We start from the raw sequence: 11,350 nt of genomic DNA on the forward strand, positions 1-11,350 counted from the left end.
CCTGTTTTTATCATACCAGTTAAAGAGTAGTGTAGTGTAGTGTGTCTTATATTATGCACATGTTTATTACAGCTCACTTTTATTACAGCACAATTTTCTAAAATCTTTTTTTTGCCTGTGTCTCTTAAGTTTTGCCTGCCTGCCCTGCCTGTTGTTCTCAGCCCTACGAGGAGCCATCTGGGGATGTTTATCCCATAAAGACATGGTCAGATATTTTCTCCAACAGTTAGGTGTGTGGCTTATCAGAAAAATATTGTCAGCTTTAAACTACAGCCAGCAGATGGTGAGGTTTAAGGGCAGAGCAAATGTACTAGGATTAAAAATATGTAACAATTTTACATTATCGAAAAAAACAGACTGTTAAATAAAAATACTTTTAAGTTGTTTCTGAACATAAACCTAAATCTCATTAGAATGATCACATAAAGTGTAAATATAACGACAGTCACTGTTTGTATCAGCAAATAGGCAGAGAGTAGTAAACTGCCCAGTGAGATTGTCCTATTATTGAACACAGCAGATTTTTTTTTTCTCTATAAATTACGCAATAGCACAAACATTACGTCTCTGACTTGTCATCACTGAATCATGAAAGGACGTACATTCGTTGGAAGATGAGCGCGAGCTCACGTGCACGCGACTTCATGCGATGAGGGGAGGGTCATGTCACGCCCACCATCAAACGGACTCGCACGAGCCGAGGGCAACTACAAATAAGACCGCGAGAAGTAGCGGAGGTATACAGCTCATTTCAAAGCACGAGATTCTCAGAAAACAAACTTCAGCAATATCAAATCAGCAGTCATGGCTCAAGGTAAGAAAAACCGTTACTTCTCTCTGTCCATGAAACTTTTTAAAAACACTTTCAAAGAAGCGAAAGCAACTCTTTTGTTTTGGAGAACAAGTAATGTTTCACAAATAGCTTATTTTTTCAAAGGTTATTTATTGAATTGTAACTGTCATACAGATTTTTGCAATGTATTTTGTATCTTTTAATGCATATGTTAACAAGAACGTTCTTGTGTTAGTATTTAAGTTAATGAGTCTACCCACACTTTATATACTTACCCATCTATTCAATTTCAACTATAGTTCTTTTTGCAGTACTTTGCATTTGTGTACATGATACAATGACCAGGATAGGTAGACTTTCACTGAGTCTAATAAAAGTCTCTTATCACAGTCTGCACATGCCTTCACACTGCAAGCTGCTTTTAGTGCACCAAGAATGACTTTGTGAAGCATGCTTACACCACAGATCTTAAGACCTGTGCATGTAAAAAATGTTTCACCCTCATGTCTGAGAAGATGATTGTAGCTCCCGGGGCCTTTGACACGTATAAAAGCAGTTGAAAGCAGCTGGAGCCTCTACTAGTAAACTACTGCTTACTTTATGGGCTCACAGGGCTCCTTTCAAACAGTCCATGTAGAGGATTCAGTGTGACTAAAGCAGTCAGACATGTAGGTCTGCATTGTTTCACCAGGGAAGGAATTCAGTTGTTATTGATCTGGTTGTTTGCAGAAGAAATGTGCACCAGTAAAAAAAATAATCACCCAAAAAAGGAAAGAAAGAAAAAAAAAAGTTGTTTGAAATGCTACTCTATGGACCCACAGTTTTCACTTCTAGAAATTTTATTGGATGAAAAAACAAAATTAACTTAAACAGAGAATTTAAAATTAATCACAGCAAGCATTTACAGTTTCAGAACTGTGCAAAAAAAACAGGACACTACCCATTTGATGTGCCCTTAGCATTCAGATGAACAGTGTTCACCATGTACTTGTGAAGTCAGCATGGGTGTTACCTACAGGACTGAGAGCTCCTTTCACGTCCTGAGGGAGTTTATATTTATTTTTCCAAAGGATTAAAGTGATGTTTACTGTACCGGGTTCAAGCCGCATGAAAACAGCTAGATTTTATTCAGATTTCCTTAAAAGGCTAATGCTTGCCGCAGTGTTGTTTACTGAGACAATCCTCTGCTGTATGGGTCATGGTCAGAAGGCTGGACTGAAGTGTAGGCGTGCACAGTATGTATGCAGGGGTTAGTGAGAAACACAGGGTCAAAGCTCAGGAATCTCTGCCCATCCATTTTCTATTAGGGGGTTTTGTAGTTATATAACACAGCAGAAAAAAATCCAGTAAAAATGATCAAGTTGGGCTTTTCAGTACAAGTGCACACTATTGGCCATATCATAAATTCCTCTTTAAATAACACATATTCTGTTGCACAACAGTTTGTGATTTTTTTTCAAATCAGTTTTATTTGGTGTTACTTTTGCAGCCTCATTGAGGCCCTCAACATGTTACAGAAACGATGATGTCAGTTTCCCACTGCAACATAAGAGCAATACCGCTGTCCAGATCCATATGGTATTATTTTCTGTAATTGTTGTCACATTCTATAAGCTCAAGGACAGTTTTATTGGACTCTGCACTGAAAATTTAAATGAACAGATTTTTTTTTTTCAAATGGAAAAGTGAGAAAAAAAGGAGTTTCTTGGACCAAGTCTTTATAGTTGTGTCTCTGATCTGCTTTCTAAAGTGAGCAGCTGTGTTTAAAAAATCTGTGTCCCCATCAAATGTGAGCTACATCACTGTCTAACTTTCCACACTCAGCAGCAGGACTCTCATAGTTCTCTGACTACAAACTGCAGCTGTCCAATAATTGGTAGCGATATCATCTTTAAGGCATTTGCCCCAATTAGTAACACCAACATGTTTTGAATTAAGGGCAGGACTAGGGTCAGGGTCGGCTGAAAGATCAGAGCCATTCTGAAGAGTGGTCTTCATGGACTACATGTAAAACAGCAGGCAGACTTTGCAGCTCAGTCTTTGTTTGTTCAAGTCTAGCCAAGCCTTTACACCAGCCCCTTGTGGTTGTTTCCAGAGCTGAAGGGTTTAACCTCATGACATGTCATGGAGCAGCCCAGACACTTGTCCTTGCAGCAGGAAGACCATGGGTGCATTGTTAAGGGGGACCCTAATTTTTCCCATTGCAGGAAATCAGAGGGTGGGATCCTCTTAGTCACAACTGACCCTGGAGGGAAGGTGTGGTTGTGTGTTGAGACTCTTCACAGGGAGTGACTCTGTTTGTGCCTCCTGTTAAAACCATACAGAAGGCCCTATGAAACAAAATTAGTACACGTTACAGTAAATGACTGTGCATGCTCACACTTTGGTTTTACACAGTTTGTAATAGCTTCCAAGACTTTATGAAAATGGAAAACAAACTTCCACAAACATGTAGCTTTCTCTTCTATTTTGAGCTCTGGAAAAAAGACGCAAGGATGTGAACTGTTTCAGGCTAATGAGCTAGGGAAGAAGTCCACTTTTACAGTATGCCGCACACACATTCATAGCCACAACATGAAGAAAAGTATACCGAGTTAAACCACGTGTAATACATATACAAATACAAATACACGTGTCGTGTAATTCACCACAACTGTTATAAAAGAAGTTAATTGTAACCCATGTTTTAGAGCATGGGGCTTCCGGCTGCTCTAAGTATAGACAGCAATTAAACTACATACAAGCTGACAGTGTTTACTTGTTGTCATATTAGCCTACAGATACGCCAGAGCACCAGGCTGCCGATAGCGCTACATTTACTATGATGCTACAATGCTGTACTACAATGTTTGCTTGATGTCACGTTTCAATACCTTGCCTCGGCACATTGTATCCAGTAAAAAGTTTTCTTGAACAAGGAAAGTTTGTTTCGATCTGATCTCCATTTACTTCCAAAACAAACACTTGTAAAAGTAATTTGTATGCATGAGACTCCGGGCCAGAAGGTGGCGAGGCTGTCTAATTAAAACAGATCCTCTTCAAAGCATTTTTAATTTAATGTCATGTTCATTTTGTAAATTTCTCACTCACATTTTGTAGCTTTTTGGGGTTTAACTTCCCCTCTTTTATCAGTTGTTTTTCTATCATTTCTTCATTTTCAAAACATCTAATAAAGCTGACCTCTTTCAGTCGATTGATGAATAAAGTTACTCTGTTAGAGTCTGTGTCCAGACTATTTCTCTAGCAACAGTCTGGCCTTCATAGGAATATCTGCTATCAGGAAATAAAAGGCCAATTCTTTAAGTGAATAGCCAAATGTTTAACACAGCCATGTCATAGAGATACAGGGTTATTCTTTATTAAAGTGAAAGATAAGAGGGTATGATATATATTTTAGTTTTAAGTTTTTTAAATCTGCTCTCATCTCTGAAGCTCTGGACATCGATCGCTGGAATCTGGAGTGTGAGTTCAACAACATGGACCATCGCACCGACCTCAATGGCATGGATCGTCTGATTGTGAGGAGAGGCCAGCCGTTCACAATCAGCCTGTACCTTCGCTCTGGAGGCTACCAACCAGGATTCAACTCTCTTGAGTGCATTGCAGAAACAGGTGCTTCATATTTATGATTTTCCTAAACTTCAGTTTTGCATTCATATTCTGACTCGCTTAACAGAAGCTGAATTACTTATTTTGTAATGATCTTTATTAACATGCTTGGTTAAAATAATAAACCCATGCACAGTCAACCTGCTGAAAAAATAGATGAGCCAAACTCTCATGATAAAAAAAGGGTCATTATCATCCAGGGAGGTTAGGAAAAATATTGTGGCTATTTCCTCTCAAACAGGAAGTTAGGGTCATTCTGCTGGACACTACTGCGATAGTGGGCTGAAAACGTTTTCTTTGTTATTTCAAAGATGAGAAAAAAAAGTGACAATGGTGATGGGAAGGAAATAAAAGCAATTTTCCTTTGTTTAAAGATTGTTGACACTGCTACTGGAATTCACAATAAACACTTACAGTGGGTGTGTACAGTATGTCATTGGGTTCACATCCTAACCTAACCTTCTCCCTAATTTTCCTGTTGGTCCTCGCTGTTCTTGTTTGAATAAAATTGGGGCAAATTTCCATCAGAAAACCCTTGAAAACATCTGTATCTTCTTCTCTGTTGATAATTTTTGAAACCTCTGATGCAGAGTATGTTTTGACAGCTATTCCTTGCACTAATGTCCAACTGTTGGAACAGGAAACGTTGCTCGCCAACAGGAAGATGTGTATGATGACAGATAACGTTATAAACCATTTAGACTTCCATGTTTTTAAAACTGATAAGAAGAGGACCTTTATTCCTACCCAGCAAAAGAAGTGATTAAACTCACAGTTCTTGGTTTAGTGGAATTTTATGCAGCTAACTGGAAATCACATCTGTTTGAAGGCTGCTAAAGAGGCCTTTAGTCTGAATTAGTGTGGTCACAATTAGGCACCGTTACACCGATGATGGAGACGAGACAAAATTCCAGAGATGCTTAAACCAAATTTGGGCACAATCATGAGAAGAATAAAAATGCACCCTCTGACTTTTCATTCCACTGACACAAATGTTCACAGAGATCTTTTCCCACATGTAGTCCTCAGTCTATAACTAGTTTCACTGTCACCCATAGGTTCTCAGTCCTCCGAGGAATACGGCACCAGGGCCTCCTTTGGTCTCTCAGCCCACATTGACACTTCCCGCTGGAGTGCTGCGATCACCAGTCCCCCTGGTGACATGGTGGCCCTGTCTGTCTGCTCTGCCCCTGATGCACCCATAGGCCGCTACACCCTGACTCTGGGGAGCTCAGGGAGGATTGAATTTATCCTTCTCTTTAACCCCTGGTGCCCAGGTGGGTAAACACACCATATATCAAACTGTCATGCAAACCCCGACCCTGAGGCGGGTATTAGAGTGTGGTGATCTTAAGCTTTTTAGTGCTTTGATGATCATGTTTCTTTCTAAAGACAGTTTTTGACGGGGGATATTCAGGAGCTTATATAGCAGCGAAAGTATTTAGGTTTTATTGTTAAGTAGCAATATATGTGATATTTTTTTCTAAAAGTTACATGAGAATTTGATTTAGCTTTGTTTATACTTCCTTTTTGACTGTGTATTTCATCAAATGCAGCCGCATAGTTTAACTTTATGACCGCAGTCTGAGGGAAAGAGACAGCCCTGCTCAAACTGAGCACAGGATGGTTTAAAAATGATAAATTGTGCTTGTATTTGGGGTTATTTTTGCAACATCTTGTAAACTGTCACATTCGACTATTGCATTGGGAATTCTTAGTTCTTAGTTCTTAGTCTGAATGCTAACCTTTGATATTTTCTTTGCTACCTAAGCTTTGAGATGACCACACAGATATAAAAGCCACCTGTACTTGATTAGAAACCAGTTAGAAGCCTGACTTTATATTAAATTAAAAGAATAACCTTATCACCAGCAGGAGGAGAATATGTAAACTTGACAAGAAATCAGGAAAAAGACTGTTCCAGATACCACTTGAGACAATTATCCATTGTGCTGTTTGTGAATCTCCTCTTGGCAATAGGAGATGCAGTGTACATGGACAATGAGCAGAGTCTGGCAGAGTATGTGTTATCTCAGGATGGAATCATCTTTCGGGGCAGCTACAAACATCCCATACCATCTCCATGGAACTTTGGCCAGGTACCAACTCAAACACCATCACTGTCAGCACAACCTCATCCAACACACACTGTAACATACCAGATGAGCCAACTTTGTCCAGAGTTAAGGAGTATGATTCACATTCATTCTGATAACTTATCACGTATCAAGTGATTGATGCAGTTTTATATAACCTAAACATGCAGTAAATTCTAAATATATGACACTGAAATTAAATAAGGTGTTTTTATCTGACGGTGTAAAGATAAAGAGAAAGCAGAGCTGGAAACCTTTCTGTGATATCTGATACGGTTTGATTAGCCTGGCATTAGACATGCATAGCTCTTGCAGCTGTTGAGCTTCCCACTGCTGCAGAACTACAAATCTCATTCAGCCGTCTTAGCAACTGTTAGAATTCACCCTTGATTATTTTTTTCCACCTCTCTTCTAAACCTCTCTGTTTTTGTTTATACAGTTTGAGAGTGGGATCCTAGATGCGTGTCTGAGGATTTTGGATATGAATCCGAAGTGTCTGAGGAATCCTGGCAAAGACTGCTCAGGGAGAAGAAACCCCATCTATGTGTCCAGAGTGCTCAGTGCCATGGTAAGGCATTCCCGTGTTCAGCCTCTGTGTCCACTTTTCTGCCAAAAAGAAAAGATTCAAAAAGAGATTTATGTATATGGGATGCCAGGGACATTGGGTATGAAATCCAAGCATTTACATGTTTAGCTTGAAAAATCAAATAATAATAATAATAATAATAATAATAATAATAATAATAATAATAATACATTTTATTTTATATTTTAAAGAAATCTCAAAGTGCAACAAATAGAAGCTTAAAAATCTGTAAAAAAAAAATAAATAAATAAATAAACAAATAAATAAAAATGACAAGAGTAAAATCAGTTGGATGTAAAAGCAGGACCAGTACAGAACAAACAGTGTGTGCGAGTGTCCAGTGTCTGCTGTTTGTGGAATGCTTTATTGACGAAATATGTTTTCAAATGACACTCCTTTATTTTCCTGTTAGGTAAACTGTAATGATGATAAAGGTGTGCTGCTGGGAAAATGGACAGGTGGCTATGAAGGAGGTGTCAGCCCTATGTTCTGGAAAGGAAGTGTGGAGATTCTGCGCAACTGGGACACACATGCCTGTCAGCCTGTTCGCTACGGACAGTGCTGGGTGTTTGCTGCAGTGGCCTGTACAAGTGAGATAGCAGGCAGTGGAGCTTTGTAGCCTATCACTGGAAAACACACTTGATATGCCTCAAACAGACACAACACATTATGTTTGCAAACAGACTGTTATGATACACTATTTTCTCTCATCCTCTGGGTTTCACAACACTCATGTAAGTTATTTTCATACTCTGTTAGTTTCCAGAGCCCTCGGCATCCCTTGCAGAGTCATCACCAACTATGTGTCAGCCCACGATACAAACAACAACCTGGTGATTGAGCGCTTCATTAACGAAAACGGAGACCTTGTTCAATCCAGAGAGATGATATGGTATGTTTTTTTTTTAATCTACTCTTACTGCTACAGACAGGGCTGTAAGACAATAATTCATGCTAGCCAAAAAAAAATTGAAAAACATTTAAAGAAGCAATATTTGATCTGATTTATGGGCTTGTCAGCACCAAGCAAAACAGCACTATGAAATTTTCATGTGGCTTTGAATGTGTTTTGATATGTAAAGTGTTGAAGTATTGGCATTGAGCTGATGATATGTACAATGTTTGTAGGAATTATCACTGTTGGGTAGAGAGCTGGATGACCAGGCCTGACCTTAAACCTGAATTTAACGGTTGGCAAGCCAGTGACCCAACACCTCAGGAGAAAAGTGAAGGTAACAGACATCTGAACCTTTGGAACATTTAAGAGCCTCCTTACACATTTAGAGATAACATATTCTTATTTTTAATATTTTCTATAAGGAGTGTACTGCTGTGGCCCCATCCCTGTCAGAGCCATAAAGGAAGGCGAGCTCATGTTCAAGTATGACGCCCCATTTGTCTATGCTGAGGTCAACGCTGACGTCCTCACTACAATGAAGAAAAAGGACGGCAGCACATCAAAAGTCACAACCACTACAGTGGTGGGCCAAAAAATCAGCACGAAGAAAGTGGGAAGTGATGCTAGAGAGGACATCACTCATCTGTACAAGTACCCTGAAGGTAGAGCACAAAGTAGACTTAACATTGCCAGTATGGCTCCTCAACTATTACTGTAGATGTGAATGACCTAGGCGATAAACAAATCCATAACAGCTGGTCCCACGTGCGGTGTGAATTCTTACATTCTCTTGCCAAAATTTATTTTACTCTTAATAAATTCATAACTAGGACCTTGTTTCTTTTCACTGCAGAAGCTTGCAGCTCTTCATTTTGAAGCAGGCTTATATTTAAGGCAGGTATTTCTTTAAAGGTTTCTCAGTTAGAACAGGGCATGTTTTGATTGGCTTTAATTTGGCCCTTTTTGTAGTTGTGCAACAGCAAAAAAATGTTTACTCGTGACATGGCTTTTGCTGTCAGGTAGAAACTGTGCCTAAAGCCTAAAGTATGACACTGAAAAAATAACTGAGTTTATGTGAATACATTTTAAAAAATACATGGAAAATGATTTCATGTTTCTTTTTTGTATGTGTCAGTTATTGCCTTTTTTTGAAGAAGAAGAAAATTGAAGAAATTAAAGACATGAAGTCTCTTTGTTTAAACCTGTTAGATGTACACTCTTTTACTGATAAAATTTATATTGAATATTAACATTTCAAAATGAAAACGTTTTAATTACAGTGCATGATTTTGTTGCATTTATATTGCCAGGCTCAGATGAAGAACGGGAGGCATTCAAGAAGGCGAACCATCAAAACAAGCTGCTCCAGGAGCAGCAGCAGAATCAAGGTCTACACCTAACCATTAAAGTCTCATCAGACATGAGGAAGGGCTGCGACTTTGACGTATTTGCTGTAGTGACCAACAACACTGACAGTGAGAAGAAGTGCCGCCTGGTGTTTGGGTCCAGTTCTGTGTCCTATAATGGCTTCCTGGGAGAGAGCTGTGGTTTCAAAGATCTGCTCAACGTTGAACTCTCACCTGGAGCAGGTGAGCCAAGCCCAGATGTAGTATTTTGCCGTAAATGTGTGTAGTCTGTAGTTTTATTGTAAGTATTCACTTCATCTGATGTGTCCCTGTAGAGAGACGAGTTCCTCTGCGGCTGAACTACTCCAAGTATGGTGGTGTGCTCACTGAAGACAACCTAATCCGGCTGGCAGCTCTTCTGTTGGATTACAACACCAGAGAGCACATACTGGCAGTGAGAAACATTGTGCTTGAGAACCCTGAAATCAAAGTCAGAGTGAGTAAAATGATTTACCCCAAGGGATGTAGAATTAACAGAGAGATAACGCCTCATAAAGGCTTTCCTGTCATGTTATTGGCTCCAAATGCAAATTTTAATTCAAATAGGCTTTGAACTTTCATCAAAATCATAGAAAAAATCTGATCAGCGAGTCTCTAAGGGAGTGTTAAGTCTACAGCACATAGAAACCAAACTTAAATCAAGCTGAAGTGTGTTGTATTTACTGTGAGATGTTTGTTGAGTAACACGCTGAAATATCTGCTCTGCAGATCCTGGGTGAACCGAAGGAGAATCGGAAGCTGGCTGCTGAGGTCACTCTCAAAAACCCTCTGCCAGAACCACTCGAGGACTGCTGCTTCAGCATTGAGGGGGCCAACCTCACGGGGGGACGTGTTATCTCTGAAAGGTTGTATGATTTCCTACTTGTTCTTCTACAAATTATTTACTCGCAACAAAGCCGTCGTAAATAAAACACTGAAGCACAGCAGGAACTATTTTCTTTTGAGACATGAACATGTTAGCAGAACAGATCATCATCAAAACATCATTCATCTTTAATACGAAGCCTCACGAGCTGAGCAAAATTACTTTTACGCCGGCATTACTGCAGTTTTTGGCCGTTTATAAAATTACAGATTTTTTTAAATGGAATGTTTCTTATTTAGTCTTCTGATCTTTCATATTGTCACTGGTGTTGTGGCTCCGGCTTAGACAGGACAGGACTCAGCTGCTCTCTACCATTCGCCACTCTGAAGAAAAGAATGAAATTTATTTAGCCACGCTCCAACCTTCTGACCTCTGCTCCTCAAACACTGCAGCTCCATCTATATCAGCTCCAAACGATCATACTTCTCTTGTCAGCAGTAATGGAGTGTGTAAACATTCCTACAGTTAGAGAGGTTAAGACCTGAAACTGTGTGTCACAAACGTAATCTTAAATATTTATTTTACAGGGTGGGCTCCTCAGTGGGACCAGGGGAAGATGCCAAAGTGAAAATCTACTTCACTCCCACACATTCTGGGCTGAGAAAGCTGGTGGTTGACTTTGATAGTAACAAGTTGTGTCATGTCAGCGGCTATAGAAATGTCATTATTGGGAAATAATGCATCAGTGTCTCTGCCGTGTATCACAGTGCAGTATTTGTACTTTTTTTAAACTGTTGAGCCTCTTAAATGAGAAACGTCCTTTGCACAGTTTTGATTGAGTAAATGTTTTCAATAAGTAGCTCACTGTACATTACTTATCATTACATCTATACCTGTGCACTTAGAAAGCCAGAACAAGATCTGAACATACTGTACTCATTACAGCAAATCCAGCCAGATGTCACTTTTACAAACTGTTTAACACAATCTTTTGCACTGGTTAGTATTTAGTACCATGTACTACTTTTTATACTTTTTGCAGTCCAACCATTAAAGCCGGTCATGAATTGCTGTTGTGTATTCCTGTTTAATTTTTATGAAGCGTCTGGTTCTCTAGAAAGAAAAAAAAAGTTAGGCACCACATAATTTGATAACCA

General features: G+C 39.3%; 1 protein-coding gene across 1 annotated transcript; it reads left to right on the forward strand.

Annotated features, from left to right (window-relative positions):
• Positions 1 to 725: 725 nt before the first annotated feature.
• tgm2b (transglutaminase 2b) lies at positions 726 to 11,247 on the forward strand. The gene is made up of 13 exons (XM_074674974.1): positions 726 to 814; positions 4,226 to 4,405; positions 5,461 to 5,679; positions 6,383 to 6,501; positions 6,938 to 7,066; positions 7,497 to 7,674; positions 7,844 to 7,976; positions 8,213 to 8,316; positions 8,405 to 8,644; positions 9,293 to 9,571; positions 9,664 to 9,824; positions 10,097 to 10,233; positions 10,781 to 11,247. Exons 1-13 carry the CDS (start codon positions 805 to 807, stop codon positions 10,929 to 10,931), a joined length of 2,040 nt encoding a protein of 679 aa, XP_074531075.1. The 5' UTR covers positions 726 to 804; the 3' UTR covers positions 10,932 to 11,247.
• Positions 11,248 to 11,350: the final 103 nt, after the last annotated feature.

This window comes from Halichoeres trimaculatus, unplaced genomic scaffold (assembly GCF_033239565.1).
Source record: "Halichoeres trimaculatus isolate MK-OKI-2021-1 unplaced genomic scaffold, fHalTri1.1 fHalTri1_scaffold_1, whole genome shotgun sequence".
Taxonomy (NCBI): Eukaryota; Metazoa; Chordata; class Actinopteri; order Labriformes; family Labridae; genus Halichoeres; species Halichoeres trimaculatus.